Raw genomic sequence first — 18,291 nt, 5'->3', positions numbered from 1 at the left:
CCAAATATTAAATTAAATATTATGTTTGGGCTAAATTAGATTTGAACCAAATATTTTATTTAAACTTATTATTGAATTTGACCCACTTAATTAAGATTCTAGTTGGACTAGGATAATTAGGCCAGCCCATATCCATAAGGGCTTAAGAAATCCTAGAACTGCTCTATAAATACCCCTTTAAGGGTTGCCCAATATGATGATATTATTTTGTGTGGTGTTCAAGAGTTGAAAAACAATTGCATTCCACTCTTTGCTGTATCTTTTGGCATCGATATGAAATGAGGGAGTTCTTTTTTGTCCATACACAAGCTGGGAAAAAGAGAAGGAGCTAGAACTCTCATTCTGCTCTCCACGCTAATGGACGCGTGCCACATATCACGAGTTAGAGGCCGAATGCTTGGACGAATCAGATCTGCAAACGACTCAAAAATCTGAAGGTTAGATTTATTTTATTTTGTATGTGAATGATTTGATTTAGATGTTGATCCAATCGCCAGGATCGGGGTAAGGTTCACAATTTTGAAGTACACTGCTTGCCCCATAGCGATCTTGCTTGACTTTCATTAGGGCCAAACCGTGAATTACTAATCTTGGCAAAAACTTGAAGAAATATTACCAGGGATGGAAGAACGAATCTTAGGGGATAAAAATGCCTAAGAATCAAAGGATTCATAAAACGAGGATCAAAATATGGGATTAGGGACACTCGGGCCAAAGTGCAGAATCTAAGATTTCATTGAGGGTGGTTGGAACAAGGGTTTTTCTAAACTTTTGGGGGTGTAATGAGGCATCCTAAACTTGTGGGGCTTAATGAAATTATTGGGAAACCCAGGGTTTGAGGGATATGGCAAAAGTGTAAAATATCAAAACTTGGGGGGTGAAAGTGCAAAATTTTGAAAAGCATGTGTGAAACCTGCAAAACGTAGGCCAAGTTTGTTGTGGCCACTGGCAAGGCCCCCAAGGGGTGTAGGGCTAACCTCCAGGCCATGATGGCCTAGTTTCGACAACCATTGGTCGTGTATGGCGACCGGTTGGCCGTGATTTGGCCGAGAATCGGTCAAAAAATTTAAAAGGAATTTTTGAAGATTAGATCGGACATTTTAGGTTGTTATGATGCATTTTAGGGCACTCAAGGGCTTTGAATGAGACTTAGGAACCAAGAAAGGCTGGGATTCGTTGAGGAATCTATGGAATTTAGCTAAAAAAGCTCGAATACATGACATAGGGTTTTTAGTAAGTTCGAGTGGAATGTTGAGGGTTTAGAGGTTGAATGAAAGGTCACGGATAAGGGGCTTTTGTTCCTTGAATCTTGTAGAACATTTTTAGAGAATTTGGTGAGGTTTCATTTAGGTTTGAGTGAGATACGAGGGATCGCTAGAAAATTCAAAGGCTCGCCAGAGATGTACTGTAATTTTGTTATTCGAGGCACCGCCGATGAAGTTTTGGGGCATCCAAGGGCACCCCCAGGTTCGCCTTGAGGAGCGCTTCAAGGGGGTAGGATCAGATTCAACATCGGAGCAAGTCCTAGTGGTCAGAGTTGGAGAAGACAATCGGCAAGTGTATTGCACGCGCGTATTTCACTCTCAGCACACGCACCAGGCACGTGAGGGTGCATGAGTGATAGCATGCATATTTATGCTATATTTTGGCATTTCACCTCAATCTTATTACACCATTTGAAGTAATTTTTGCTAATCTTTCATTGTTTGTATTTTATTATACTTCAAACCATCCTTACACTATTTTCTATCTTACTTCTATGGATCCAGACTTTAGGGAATATTGGATGGGCTAGAGAAGTGGCTCAACTAAAGGAGCTTGGGCTCACTTTCAAGGAGCAGACTTGGGCTGCTCAATTTTGCTGTTTTTGGGCTCACTTATTTTCTGTTGGGCTAGGCCCAACCCTAGCCTTCCTAGCTCTTCATTTCTTAGCCATGTATTTAAGGCCTCTTAGCACTTATTTCATGGGGGAGGAGGAGAAAAGAGAGAGGATTCTCTGGCCGTTTTTGTTGTTCTAGCATTTTTTCTGTTTTCTTCATTTTGTTCCATTTTGTCTTCCTTGCTGTAATGATAGGCTAGAGCATTTGTAACCGGTTGTGTATCTTGAATCCATGTGGAATCTGAGTCCCGGATGAGCTACAAAAACCTGGTTTGTTGTTTGTTTCTTATTCATTTCCATTTGGTTTAGTTTGAGCAGATTTGTGAATGCATGGAGTTCATGGCAGGTTTGTGTGAATTTGCATGGTTTCATTTTCTGTTAAATGCTTAAGAGAATAGAATGTTATAGCCGGTTGGTATAACATCTCGGAAATGAATATTATGTGCTTGAACGGTTGTTCTTGCATAGGTCCGGATAAGTTGAATAGAGAGTGGATGGTTGCATTTTGTTTATAAGAGGTTTCTATATTCATTTTGTTATTCCAATCATTCTAATCCTTGGACGGTTGTTGGGGATGCTTTAAGTTTGATATCCAGAGATTAAAACATCTAACAAGCTAAGATTTATAGAGTGGACGAGGAAGATTTCATAGAGGGGACAAATACACAGCCGGTTGCATTTCTTTTACTGATTTTTCATCCATCCTTGTCTTTCTATTTTGTTAATTAGTTTTCTGTCGAAACCCCCCCCTAAACAAACTGTTCTTTATAATTGGTTCTCCTTGTTCGTAGAGGAAAGTGAGGCTCCTTGTGAGAGATGACCTAGGGTGCACTTTGCTGCAAACTAGAGAAGAGATACATACATAGATCTCTAATTCTGGAGTGGTTCGACAGCCGGCCAATGAGGTCTGGGGTAAATTTGTAATGAATTTTATAATTTATAGAAAATTATTTTAGGAATATTTGTGGAAAGATATTTGGCAAAATAGGTGTTACATATTTATTATAAAGTTTTAAAGGTAAAAGGAAATTATGGAAAATATGAAAAAATAGGAAAATCTTAAGAAATTAAGGATTTTGATGTTTGGTGGAAAAATCATTGACCAGGAGATAGCTTGGTCATACGGGCTTGAGGATTTCGCTGTGTTCTAGGTGATACGCTGTTCGAGGTTGAGATCGAAACACAGTTAAGGTGAGTGGTTCGACCCAAAATTTATGTTTAGTTTTCAAACAAATGATTTAACCTGTGGATGGTTGGTTTCATGTGAACATGTTACCTAAATGCTTTTGATTTACAAGCATAATGTGCATATTGAGTTTGTTACATGATGCATTAACTGGATATGTTCTGTAAAAATGCATGGTGTGTGGTTTTCATGGTATTATTATGATGTCCATTGGGATGGGATGGGGTCTATTAGAGAATGGGGCAATGTTAATCTCAACCGTGATGAGGAAGGGATTTCCTTGGGTGACGTCATTGTGCACCCTAGAGATTAAGTATGCCGCGATAAGGTCAATCTCAACCATGTGATGTGGAATGGATTTTCAACGGGTGATTGCCAATATGCACCCAAGAGATTGAGTATGCTAGGGAGATTTCTCAAGGGGGACATCATTGTGCACCCTAGAGATTAAGTATGTCACGGTAAGGTCAATCTCAACCATGTGATGTGGAATGGATTTTCAACGGGTGATCGCCAATATGCACCCAAGAGATTGAGTATGCTAGGGAGATTTCTCAAGGTTGAAGTGTTGTGTTATTTATATATGCCATGCTCATAATCATTCATGCATTCTATAAATTATTTTTATGCCATCACTTAGATGATTCAACATATAATCTGGATTATACCCCTAGAACATTCAAACATTTCAGACGAGGGTCACGGCAGGGGCGAGGACGTGGTCAGTTAGGGCTGATGGAGTACGAGCATGATAGTCATTATTTACATTTTTGAAGTTCTGTAATCCTTATTTTGATTGGAAGACAATAGGTATGATCAATTGCAGTAATCTATGTTATGTGATCTTATTCATTTCCATTGTGTAATAGTATGCCCTACATAGCTTAAGTCCATCAATCCTGTTAGCTGAGCAGACAAGACTGGGCTTTTGGGATTTTTGTGAGCATGTGAAAATTGTTCTTTGAGACACTAAGTGTGTCGAACTTACATATGGAAAAAAAATCCCGATAATTCCTTATAGTGACACGCCCAGCAAGGCGGGGTGTTACAATAGCACTTCGACACTTAAGTCAGTACCCCTTAGAAACATTAGAGATACTCTTAGTGTTTAGAGTTTACCTATATTTTTGGATCCTCTTTCTGAGTCCTGTAATAGGGTATTTATAAGGCGCGAATCATGACGGAATTAGGTGTCGACATGTGTTAATCATCTAGCGGTGAGAAGGAGGCCTTGCCACGAGGCCCAGCATTGAGGCGAGCCTTCATTTTTCAGTGAGGCCCAGCCTTGTCGCGAGGCTTGGTTTGGCTGTGAGCCTTGGCCTTGTCGTGAGGCTTAGCTTGGCCGCAAGCCTTAGCCATGCCATGAGGCTAGAACTTGAAGTGAGCCTTAGCCTTTCCACGTAGGAGCACACTGCCTCTAGGGTGCTTGGCTTTGTTGAAAGAAAATTTAGGCTTTACTGCAAGGCCCATCTCCGCCACAAAGCTTACTTTTCCACGATGATTCATCTTAAGGAACACTACTACAAGGCCCTATTCTTGCTGAGATGATTTACTTGTCGTAAGGTTTTGCCTCAAGGCTATTTTATGTTGGATTTATGTCTTTACCGCAAGCCACACACACTGCCTTAAGGCTCACTACCTTGAGGTCCCTTTACCACGAGGCCTTGTTATGTATAGATGTTATCTCTTAAGGCACATTGCCACAAGCCCTATTGGTGTCGAGATGATTCGTCTTAAGGCACACTATTGCAAGGTCCCTTTGCCACAAAGCCTTTTTACGCTGAGATGATTTGTCTTAAGGCACACTGCCACAAGGTCTTATTCAGGGATTATTTAGTTTAAAAAATTCCATTTTTTCATAGGTGGTAGAACAATTTTCCCCCACTCTTCTTTTTTCCCTTAAGGTGAAATAGAAAAGTCAAAAAATTTGATAAGCCATTGATAATCACTGAAGATGGGAAGGTCTTTGTCGCATTGCCAGGCTACTAGGCAGAACAAAGGGCTAATTGTGTTCAATGAGCAATCTGTGTGAATCACTTTACTGGGCTATTAGGCGGGATAACAAGCCAATCGTTTTTGAGGGAGCGATTGTGCGGACCGCATTGCCCAGCTGATAGGCAGGATAACGGGCCAATCGTATTAACGAAGGGATTGTGTGAACCGCATTGCCGAGCCATAAGACAAGACAATGGGCCAATCATTTTTAAGGGAGTGATTGTGCGAATTGCTTTACCGGGTAGATATGTAGGATAATGGGCTAATCGTTTTGATGAAAGGATTATACGAACTGCGTTTCCAGGCTAATAGGCAAGATAACGGGCTAATCGTTTTGAAGAAGTCATTGTTATGTATTGCATTAAAGAGTATAAGCACCTTCCATTTTGACATGGCTTTGTTACACATGTTGGCTGCGCTTAACCTTGTGCATTTATTTCAAACAAACACATACAAAAATAAACAAAGAAGAAACAAACATGCAGGCACAAGGCGTTTATACTCGCGCAGTGTACGAGTGTACGCTGTAGCACAATTTAATTTTCTGTGTAAGTCCAGGTCAATTCATAGGGAGATTATTTATGGATGAAAACAAAAATCACAAAGCATTTGGTTTTGATAAAAGTTTTCTGAAATGGTTTAAATGCAAAATCTCAACTAAGCGAGATTGTGGATGGACAAATCTTGGGACAAGGCAATTTCTGTACCAGCCCACTGATTCACCAAAGAGATATCAAAATATTAACATTGACTGATTTAAATTGAGGTTATGCAGTTAACTGTATCCCAAGATGATAATAGTTCTAAGTTAAGTACTCTCCATACATAACATGAGAGAGTCTGGATTAAGCAACTATCATAAATTGAAATACAGATTAACACACATTTGAGATCTAATAAGTAACCACAACTCAAGGTCATGATAGGTCTAGATTAAGCACTCTCCATACATGGCATGAGAGAGTCTAAATTAAGCAACCATTATAAATTGGATCGCAGATTAATCATTTCAGCTTAAGTATGAAAGCATTTCCAGTTTAAGTAACCTCCATACATGGCATGGAAACTCTAAGTTAGGCTTATGTTTCAACCTAAACCCAAAGATTCAATATACACACATTTCTCATTTCAAATCAGCATTCTGTTAATTCAATAGGAGTTCGGCTCTCTTAGGCAAACAATAGCACTAGACACAGTCTTTGCCTTGGCCCAAGTTTAAGCTTAGCCACACATCTCCAACTAAAAATTAAAGAGACATGAATAGTCAATTCAAGTTTAAGCATTCTGTTCATTTGTGTTGTATTTGAATGATCGAAGAAAAGAAGGAAGAAAATGCACAGTAAGTTGAAATTCATCCGAATGAAGAAGGAGACATTCGAATGACAGTGATAAATTCAAAGAAATCAAAGAAGACATTCGAATGTGTCAACACACATTCGAATGAAAACCCGAAGACTCTTTGACATGTACAAATGAACGCAGTGGCTCTAAGGTAAATACAACCAACTTTTTGAGCAGCTTTTCACCACCAAGTGGTCCCCCTCCTCCATGTGCAACAAGCTTAAAAAGGGATGATCCTCCTCAGAATCGAAGGGAATCCTCATCCGCCTTTTGACCAGAATAAGGGGACAATAGCACTTTTCACGTTCTTTACATTTTGTTCCATCAACACAGTGTTCTTCATTTTTAATTGAAATTCATCTGTTCATTTTTTTCTTTTCTGTTACATTTTGTAATTTCTTTTCATGCTCGTTTACATTCAACAACTCTCATTGACTATCAACTCAAATGCGAAAGCTAGATCAAAACTTTAACATGTCATAATCGAAACCACTTAGTTTATTGATGATTCATAGTTGATATACTGAGAAGGTGTAACGGGATCTTCGAGGAACAGTTTTGTGTTGAGTTTCCGTTGATTGGAAAAAAAAATATCCCCGAAATCTTACGTTACCTAATGCTCCGGAGAAGCGGGGTGTTACAGCGAACATCCTTGCGGTAAAATTCCTTGAGGCAGACACCCTTGCGACAGGTCATAAACTCAACACATTTTAAAGTCGAACCAACATTTACATGACGTCATCAAAATTAACAACATAATTGAAAACGACATAAAGTAAACTATCCATTAATCGCCATCACTCCTCGGCGATCCCTTTCCCTTTTGCACCGCTACCTTCATTTGGAACGTTTGAATATTCCAGGGACGAAGTCCATATTAGATGACGAATCATCTAAGTGAGAGTTCAAAACACATTTTTCATGAATGAATGTAAGACATGATATAAACCAAATACACCCGGTAAGCCCTAGCCCAAGAGAATCCCAAGCGCTTAACCCTACCACGGGAAAAGAGTAATCTCTCTAAAAGCTATGCCACCATACTGGCTCGACGACACGACGACTCGACGCGATTCTAGCTTAAGAGGGCAAGCCAACGCATCTTTCTAGATTACGTTCCCACTCTAAGCATCCGGGAACCACCATACAATCCCAACTCCAAAATTTCACATGGACCACCTAGTCTTCCCAGTGCAACTTCTCTGGCCAAACGGCCTGGCACAGAAACCAAGGCAGCTATCTCAATATACTCACCAGCATGAGATACCCCTATTATTCTGTCACACCCTTGGAGAATTATGGCTACACTATCCAGACAAAATCCTAGGCTGACATCCCACATGAACAACACAGTATGGACCACCTAGTCATCCTAGTGCAACTTCCCTAGTCAAACAACCCAGCACAAAAACCAAGATGGCTATCCTAACATGCACACCAGTATCAGATACGCCTATTATTCCGCCATGCCCTTGGAGAATTATGGCTACACTATCCAGACAACATCTTAGGCTGACGTTCCATATGAACACACAAAACACAAGACAATGTCACATTTCACAATTCAATGCATCATATAACAACATTTTATAAAATGCAATGCACAGGTTCAAAACGTTTAGGGACGAACCTCCCTCATAAAACCAACCGTCACCGGTTATCGTTTCAATGCACAAAACCATTTTGCGTGAAATCGCAACATGTTTAGATATAACAAGTACCAAGTTTTTGTAGTGAACAACTCATAGTAAACAAGTTTTGGGGGCGAACACTCATCTCGAACGAAACTCAGAACACCTCGAATCTTGTGCCCAACCTCGATTTTCGTGCAACTCCTCAAGTCTTTTGACCAAACCACCTCCTTACACGCCCTCACACGCTGCCCAAGTGTTCTATGCGTGTGATGCCTCGTGTATGCTTTAAAATCCCTCTATCCACTAAACCCAAAGCACTCTCGTCTAGCACGAATTTATCACAACTTCGAATGAGAGAATCCTTAGCCATGAACCCCTTATTTATAGGTTTTGGAAACTTAGCCACCAAGAAACACATATGCTGCAATCATTTCAAATCTTCCAAAATCTTGTTTAATCATTCCAAATCTTCTAAGATCTTCTGCAATCATTGTAAATCTTCCAAGATATTATATAATCATTACCAAATCTTCTAAGATCTTCTACAATCATTCTAAATCTTCTAAGATTTTCTACAATCATTCTAAATCTTTCAAGATATTATATAATTATTACCAAATCTTCTAAGATATTCTGCAATCATTCTAAATCTTTTAAGATTTTATATAATCATTTCCAAATCTTCTAAGATCTTCTGCAATCATTCTAAATCTTCTAAGATTTTCTGTAATCATTCTAAATCTTCTAAGATTTTCTATAATCATTCCAAATCTTCTAAGATTTTATGCAATCATTGATATCTGAATCAAATCTTATTCAAATCAAATCTTTATCCAAATCAAATCATATCCAACAAAATCTTATCCAATCAAATCTTATCCTTAAAGTCATCATGAGACTTTATTCTTATCTCTAAAGTCATTATGAGGCTTTTCCTGAATCTTTCAAATGCCCCTAGTAAAAAGGTTTCAAGAATTACACTTTGGCCTGAACTTTTGGATAATTTCACTTAGACCCCTTTCAACATGCTCCCCGGGCTAATTTTTAATTTCATTTTAGTCCCTAAAGAATGGATTAATTAGGCTAATAGCCCTAATTTTTAGGTAAATTACACTTTTACCCGAATATCAAAAATTATGATTTTACCCCTGGCTTAGAAATTGAGCTTGTCTCCAAACATCCACAATCCCTTAAAACATCCTATTTCCTCAAGTATCTGAATCTAAAAATCTCGAGTATTACATCCCTTACGATCATTCGATTTTCTCAACCTGGTAGATAGCTGTACTAGAAACTGTTCCCGATCCAACTTCTTTTGATGCCTAAAATCATAACTCATATTACTCGTCATTACCATACTATTTCCCTTAAAAATCTAGGGTCCAGGGTACTCCCTTCGGTCGATTCGACAATTAGTTAACTAAATTCTCAAATTGATTTTCAGTTCCTTAAACTTACCTGACACTTTGTAACATGGGGTATTACATTCGCCTTAAGGATCTTTGCCACAAGGATGTTCGCCTCAAGGATCTTTCCGCAAGGATGTTTGCCTCAAGGATCTTGCCTCAAGGATCTTACGTCAAGGATGTCCTCCTCAAGGATCTTGCCGTAAAGATGTCTACCTTACGGACTTTCGCCTTAAGGATGTTCCCCTCAAGGATGTTTGCCTCAAGGATCTTTCCACAAGGATGTCCGCCTCAAGGACTTTCGCCTTAAGGATATTCACCTCAAGGATGTTTGCCACAAGAACGGGAGTGTCGCAAGAAAGGTTGCTGCAAGGATACTCCGTTTCCCTATTGATACTCATAAAAAAAGGGTTAGAAGGCTCGCGGGATCTTTGCATCGATAGCCCTCTGACGCTTAAGTCAATAGCCCTTAGAAACAGTAGAGATACTCTTAGTGTTTAGAGTTTACCCATATTTTTGGATCCCCTTTCTGAGTCCTATAGCGAGGTAGTTATAGGGTGCGAATCATGAGGGAATCAGGTGTCAACACGTGTCAGTCATCCAACGGTGATGAGGCCTTGCCATGAGCCCTTGCCATACTACGAGCCTTCGTCTTGCCGCGAGGCTTGGCTTTACTAGAGCCTTGGTCTTACAGCGAGGGTTGGCTTTGCCACGAGGCCTAACAACTCGTCTTGCCATGAGACTTGGTCCGACAGCGAGCCTTAGCCTATCCACATAGGACCACACTATCGCTAGGTTGCTTGGCTTTGTTGAGAAAAAACTTAGGCTTTGCCACAAGGCCTATCTACACCACAAGGCATACTTTGCCACGATGGTTCGTCTTAAGGCACACTACCGCAAGCCCTATTCTTGCCGAGATGATTTCCTTGTCACAAGGTTCTGCGTCAAGGACATTTCGTGTTGGATTTATGTCTTTAGCGCAAGGCACACACACTACCTTAAGGCTCACTACCGTGAGGTCCCTTTGCCACGAGGCCTTATTATGTTGAGATGATTTCTCTTAAGGAACATTGCCACAAGTCTTATTGGTGCCGAGGTGATTCATCTTGAGGCACACTATCGTGAGGTCCCTTTGCCATAAAGCCTTGTTATGCTAAGATAATTTATCTTAAGGCACATTGCCATAAGGTCTTGTTCAGGGATTATTTTGTTCAAAAAATTCCATTTTTCTGTAGGTGATACAACATGTTGTTGGAAATGTATGCCCTAAAGACACGTTTTGTTTAATTTATGGTAATGATGTTTCTTTTAGTCAGTTTATGGCACATATATTATTTGCATTTAATTGTTGGGAAAGTGTCCATGCTATTAAGTAAGTGATTCATGTGATGGGTCGTTCTTCACAGTTAGGCATGAATCATGGGTACTTAATAAGCAAGAAAATATTACTCTTGATCTTTTGATAGAACTGGGCATTCTATCATGATAAGATCATTGTGCAATAGATCCTAATGGAGAATGGCTTGCCTTAGCCAGTAAATAGTCCGTTTACTCTAATTGTACAAGCGCATTTGGAATGCGTAGAGTGGACCTGTGATAGAAGCTAATGACAAAGTACTAATTATCATGGAGCTAGTCTATCACTACTACTACGTGGACGAGTACTCTAACACTTGAGTATTAGTTGGTGGTCTAGTGAACCTAGAGCTATATTCTTAGATTCACTGTAGGTGAGGTCTATCAAAGATCAATAACCTTTTGAGTTGGGAGTATGGTTTCTAATTAGCTAAGACAGACTAATACAAGATAGTTTCTGTGATTCACCCCCTTGTGATTGTCCAAGAATAATCAAATAATCCAGGGCCCTGGGAACGTGACTTAAGAGTGTGTGCTTCTGGGTAGCTCCCAGTGATAAGCAAGTACATTCGAGTAGTCACGGATTATTGGACTAGTGATCTAAGGATAGTAGAAATCATTTAGAGAGGTATTAGTACATTATTCCTTTCTAAATGATGGGTGTTACGCAGAGGGGTATTTTTATCATTACACTAGTAGGTCAAAGACATTGCATATGAAAAATTATTCGTGGGGTCAGTGTTACCATATGGTGATAGTTGGAACACTTAGAATGACAAAATATAGCTACTAGGTAGCAAGGATATTTTGGTCATTTTAGTAGCCGTGAATAATTTGTCTTTTGGTCCCCGGGGTAGCTCGATATAACTCATGTATTATTTAGTACATTTGGCTTATTGGGTGAATTACATTGAGAGAGAATTATTTTATTCAGAATGGTCCATAATTAATTGGGCTAGAATAAAATAATAGTTCATTAGTTTTTTAATTAATTAATTGGGCTAACCCAATTAGAAAATTAATTAAATGAACTTAGCCCACTAGGGTTTGGCCCACTAGGGTTTTAACCCTAGGGTTCTCCCTATATATATTCTCTCCTTGGTTGTTTTTCATCTAAGAGTTTTTTTTTTACTCTTCTTCACCAAAAGAGAGGCCACGAGTTTGAGTCATACCTTTGGAAGATCAAGAGAACGTTCAAGTTCTGATGCGAAGGAGCCGAAGGATTGCAGGACAGCCGTCATCTCCACCACGAGAAGAAGCTCCCGCCCATCCTCCTCCTATCGCTTCATTCCGTCCGATAATCTGAAGGAAAAGTAAGTTTCCTAGATTCTAATCAATACGAGGAAAGTTTTATTTAAAAATGCTTCCATTGCATGCTATGTATCCTCGTGATGATCCTTCACATGTATACTTTGACATTGTTATGGAAGCATCTCAATAACGGTGTGAGTGCAATAGTGATTGGGTATGCCATAAAGCATGTAAGTGGTCAAGTTAGGATTCATCAACCCCCGTTAAGGGGAGATATGTCTTATAGGCCCTTTCGTGAAAGACGACTTGAAGTCTATGGCCACAACTAGATGTTGATACAAAGAAAGTCATCCTTTTAGGAGATAAAAGAATTTTATGATCAAACTGAAAATGGATTCACAATCTTTTCATATCCTCATTTGATTGAGACAATATAAACCGATGAAAGGATTAAATTGCATGGGAAGGCCACTGCTAAAAAGTAGTGATCACAATTTGATCCTTCTACTAATTGGGGACTATGATGGGTTGCTAGACTATGCTATTGGTTTATGGCCTTTGAGAAAGGTCATTACCAACATACGTAGAAGCATAATAGGTCACACACATAAGGGTAAACATCAGTAGGTAATAGCGGGCTCATTTAGGGTCTATGAAAACCCTTGTGAAGAGTTAAATAAAATCCATAAATTAGGTTTGCCAAATTCCTCCTAAAATCCTAGTTGGACTAGGTTACCTATCCGGGCCTTAGGTTTAGGTGAAAATTGGTACCTGATTAATTAGGATTTTATTTATGGACTAACCTAAGGCTATTGGGGTATTGTAAGGAGCTTAATAGGCTGTTTTAAAGTGTTCAAAACTAAGACTCAAGTGGGTTGTTTTAAAGTGTTTAAAACATAAGTCTCAAAAGGGTTGTTTTAAAGTGTTTAGAACATAAAGCCCAAAAAGAGAATGAAAGGAAATACCCAATACTATGTTTTAAAGTGTTTAAAACATGTGCTTAAAATACCATGCAGCCCAAACCTCATTAATTAGGGTTTAAGCCTAAGGGTTATAAATAGCCCCTATATGGTTCTTTTCAGTGTGTTGTTAAGCCATTGATGTTGTTTGATGTGCATGTGAGAGAGATCCTACATTGCCCCTTTTGAGCTAACACTCTTCAAGCCTTAGGAAGCCACCCCCTTTGAGGTTCTTGGTGTTGCATGCTTGCGTGGTTACCGTTAAAGGTCGGATGCTTGGACGACTTCGTGATTGCCTCCATTAAGTGTTGGTTTTGAATCTTCACTTCAAGAGGTAATGTTTCGCCCTCTTCTTCATAATCTATTCTCTTGGAGAGATCCTAAAGGAATTTATGGTTAAATCTTTTTATTTTTTCATAACGTTTATGATCTATAAAGTCCTTCATAGGGCTCATAGTCCTATTAGCAATTAATGTAGGTCATTTCCCATTTTCAGTTCATGATAGTCTCATCTGTTGAATTTGATAGCAACATAAAATCAATTTTGAAAGATCATCTCCATGCATCATAATGACCACATCTAGTCACAAGCAGTTGTTGTAATGATGACCTTTTCTTACAATGTGATTACGTTGAGGTAGAAATGTCTTCAATTTTGTTCTCCCCACTTGCGTTACTTATTATGAACATTTCTGTGTTTTTAATATCTCCTTAAATCCCCTATGGCACTCAAAAGTTTCATAGAAAAGAAAAGTATGTCTAAATGCCTAGCTCAATGCGACATTTTCTAAGAAATGCTGGCAACCAAATAAGTTTTCTCATTAAAGTCAACTTCTGGAGCAAATTTTTGATTGACCTCCCTCAAGTGTTCTCACTTTGATGGATAGTATGTGATTATGTGTTTCCTTAATCTACTTATTAAATCATGAAAATAACCTTTTGAGTACTTAATTGTTGTTTTCCGTTTAGGCATATTCTTATGTTTCATATCATTTTTATGCTTACCAATTTTGAGATTACACCAATTATATTTCATAATTAAAGGTTACTAACTGTAAATACCCCATATGTAAAGGTTTATTATTGTTTGAACCATATATGCATTTTACTTCCTAAATTGAGTTTCTTGAGTGAAAATAGTAGGTTCAAAAGATGTTCATATTATGGAATCAACAATAACATAATTTAGAAGCTTGTTCATTGAGTCTTTAAGTTTTTTATTTTTTTTTTCTCACCAGTTTGCTAAAAAGAGTGGTATAATTTAGTATTGGCAATTCATAAGCAACACTTTGGTTAGGATATTACTTTTTTATTTGATTGTTAGATGTATGTTAGAAGTCACAACAAACATTGCATTATACTTCCAAAAAGGAAAATAAAGATTGATCACAACATACTATAAAGGGGTCTAAATAAATTCATATACCATATGTAGAATGAATGATACCTTTTGAATAAATTGTAAACACAGTTGAGTCAATTCTCTATTCAAATAATAGTTCCTAGTGACTTAGAAAGTGAGACCATGAACTTTGGCTTGTATACTATATACCCCATTTGGACACCAATTGGAACTCTAACACAAAGGAGAAGTCTATAGAGCATTGAAAGCCTTCTTTTAATGACTCAAGCCAATCTTAGAAAAGCATAGTGTATAAATTCAAACTAGGGGTTATTTAAAAGGTACAAAAACTAGATGGAAATAATCTACTCTTTTTGGAGCTCTCCAACATTATCTTTTATCCCTTTCTTATGGATGAGATCATATCATATGGTTGGAAGATCTCAAACTAAAATATTACCAGTATTACTATGTAGGAGTCTCCATTATGTTATAGAAATAAACAATTAGGAAAGAACTACAAATTAATCTTGTAATTGATATTTATGATGTTACTTATTTTGAACTATGCTTACAATACCTCCATCATATATCTCTCAATGTATTTTTGTGTAAATCTTAATGTTCTATCCCTATTATTTGCTTTCTTATTGTATACTTTAATTTCATAATGCTATATCTCTACATGCATTCAACTTACTAAGGAATGGAATTTCAGTGTATAAATAAGAATTCCATGGGGATGTCAAAGCTTATCGATGCCTTTTTTGTTTTGTTATGTTTAAACTAACATGAGTATTAAATTGAAAAACAAAAAGAGAATATGCTAGTATGCTAAGATAAAACCATATTAAAATGCATAACTAGACCAAGAAAGATAAAGGCATAAGTAAATAAAACCAATAATGTATAAAAAGGATAAATTTGTTGAGTGAATAAAGAATACCCACATAAGTATATCCATCGTTGCCAAAATGAAAGGTGAGTTCCACTTGGGAAAGCTGTGTGTCTGGTAGCCAGTGTGTTTAGTGTTCCACCTGGAGGTTCCTTTAGTACAGTAATAGCTAGGTCTGGGAACTTTTGAACCAAATCCAATGCAACATCTATGGTGACATCAATAATAGACAAATGCATACCAAAAGATTAAGCTCTATATGATGATCAATGAGAATATATATATATATATATATGAATAGGAGAAGTTGAGTTGGCTTTCTTACCATAGATTTGGGCTACAATACAAGTGGTAAGAAGCTTAACACCTTGCTTACCCCTCTTTGGATCTAGTTCTTTCTCTGGAGTCATACAATAAAGGTAGCGCACCATTTCTATGTGGCCAAATTTAGCAGCCACAACCACTGGGATAAGGCCAGGAATGTTTGTAACCCTTAGCAAGGAAAAGTTCTTCCTCACTAAAGGTTTGGCTATCTTTACGATTCCCCCACCAGCAGCAATGGAAAGAGCTGTTTCACCAAAGTTATTTTTTAGCAACAAATCTTTTTTACTTATCATATTAACCAACTCTTCCACAATCTTCACATGTCCTGATATTGCTGCAATATGAAGAGCCCTATCCCCATATAGAGAAAGTTTTTTTGTTAGCGCTTCAGGATGTAGCTCAAGCAAATATTTAACAAGTGTCCAATCTCCCTTGTGTAAAAACTTGTTCAAATTCACTAGGTGCGCTTCTTTGTCAATACCTGTAAAAGTTTCATTTGTTATTGCACTTAATGTATATGTCAAAATTTAAATAACAAATGTTTTATATTTATGCATAAGCTTAGAAGATGTTAGCAAAAAAATTGTGAATAACATGAAACAATATGGAAAATGATGATTTTTCAAGAAAGGTCTCCAATGAGACCATCCATGTCCTTGTAGAGCTTTATCGATTTTATTTGTTGGTAAATGTAAATGATAAAAATGTTGGAATGATTTATTAGGTCACTATCAAAATTTTGAAAGTATAATTTCTAATGTGATATCATTTGCATAAAATCCTAACTTGCTCTTTAAATGTAATATATTCAAACAATATATTAGAAGTAGAAATTTTTTTGAACATGATATCTAAAGATTGAATGGGAAAAGATGAAAAGACTATTAATTTATATTTCAAGAGTTTTTGTTTGGTGTTAGTGTTGTCTAATTAGTTCATACAATGGAAAATGCTAGACCACTGCTAAATTTGAAAGTACAATTTTAATGTGAACAATATTAGTACAAAATTCAAACTTTCTCTTTTAAAATTTGTTATATTCAAGCAATATATTGGAAAGAAAATTTTTTCAAACATGATATTTGAAGATTAAATGGGATAAGATCAAATAGCGTATATTAATTTATATTTGAAGAGCCTTAATTTGGTTTGTCTTTCAATTAGTTCTCAAGTTATTCAAAGTCAAACTATTAATATAAAGCATGCTGTTACATGTTTAGAATTAAATATCATTTCCACATAATGTTCCTATGTCTGCCCTTATTTCTTCTTTGATAGAAAATACAATCAATTTAGCTACCAAACTATAAAGCAAAATAGTGTTATTTTTAGATCATGCAAACCAAACCCAAAAGTCAAATGAGAAAAATAACAAGAAGGGAAAATTAACATGATTTGACTTCAACAAACCTACATCTAATGTCCCACCACATGTGGATAACCCACTAATAAATATTTTTGCATGGAGAAAAAATAAAACCTTCCAACATACATCCTGACTCCAAATAATCTATCACTCACAACTCAAGGACTCTGGTTATTGAGTCATGGCGCACCCATATCCATAATTAAATTAAACAACACCTATTTATAAGCACCAATCTTAATCATAGTAGGGCTAGATTTCCTAAACCTATCATAATCATTTAATCAAAATACCATCAAATAGGGTTTATCTAAGAGACTTCTTCTCCAATAGATTAACCTTATCAAATGAGATAAAACCAATCTCAATATGAATAGATGTGATAAGAGAAAACCCAATCAGAATTTGTGGAGTTATATAATAAAGAGAAACTCGCATATCAAAGTAATAACAATTGGCTCCCTATCCTATCCTTCTCTTACCCTAGTCTCCCACTTTGCCCTAATCTTAGCAACCTTCTCCCCTATTGTTTATCTTCACCCCTAGCTTCCCATTGAATCTGCCAATAGGACATCCTCGAAGTAGGTCAATATAGAACTACTCAATGATCATCAAACAATTCATAACCATCCAAGCAGGTTGTCAAGTTAAAAAGATCAATGATGCAAAACCTTTCAACAAACAAGTAATCAAAGCAATCATCCAAAACTCTTGGGGCATGAAAGGTTCAATGTAGAAAAGAGATACCGCATGCAATATATTTGTCATTCATTTCTCACAAAAGGAAGATGTTTAGGTGACTTATTCAAAGCTCCATAACACATCACAAACAAACTCAAAGCCATTAAAGAATGGAATCTTGAACAAAAAGAAATAAGAAGTTAATTTTTCCATTTCTCCTTTCTATGTCCAGCTATAGACACTTCCTACAAGCCAAATGAATGTAGAAAATGAAAGAAGAATCGGTTGCATCATTGGCTACCTACAAAGAGTTGGTAAGAACTTTTTAACGGCATGGACTTAGTATTAATGCTCATGTTTGGGTTGGAATCAACTTTCAAAAACTTATAATCTCTAGACTCAAAATCAAGAAATGAATGGAAATCCATAACAACTTTATGTTCTTATGAAAGATTATGAGACTTTTTCTACTCTCATGGGAAAATTGACACACCTCTAAATAGTGTGTGTAAATGAATTCTTCCCTCAACTATGCACCATTTTTAAGAGCTTGCATCATCTAGAATTCCACTAGCTCTGGGCTTAAATAGGAAAACCATCCAACATTGCCAAGTAATGAGCTCAACAAACTAGTATGCTTACTTCACATTCTTAGTTATTGCTCTTTTCAATCCTA

The 18,291-nt window shown here is 37.2% G+C and overlaps 1 protein-coding gene across 1 annotated transcript in view; it reads right to left on the bottom strand.

The window, feature by feature from the left end:
• The window catches only part of LOC127809127 (uncharacterized), a 75,229-nt gene that overhangs the window by 22,315 nt on the left and 34,623 nt on the right, over window positions 1-18,291 (bottom strand). The window contains exons 3-4 of the mRNA XM_052347828.1: window positions 15,570-16,049; window positions 15,300-15,452 (exon numbers count right to left, since the gene is read on the bottom strand). Of these exons, the coding sequence (XP_052203788.1) occupies window positions 15,300-15,452; window positions 15,570-16,049 (633 nt within the window). The remainder of the gene's footprint in view (window positions 1-15,299; window positions 15,453-15,569; window positions 16,050-18,291) is intronic.

The sequence above is a fragment of the Diospyros lotus genome, chromosome 9 (assembly GCF_014633365.1).
Source record: "Diospyros lotus cultivar Yz01 chromosome 9, ASM1463336v1, whole genome shotgun sequence".
NCBI lineage: Eukaryota > Viridiplantae > Streptophyta > Magnoliopsida > Ericales > Ebenaceae > Diospyros > Diospyros lotus.
Note: the sequence above shows the minus strand (reverse complement) of the source record. Positions and strands in the feature narration are given on the sequence as shown.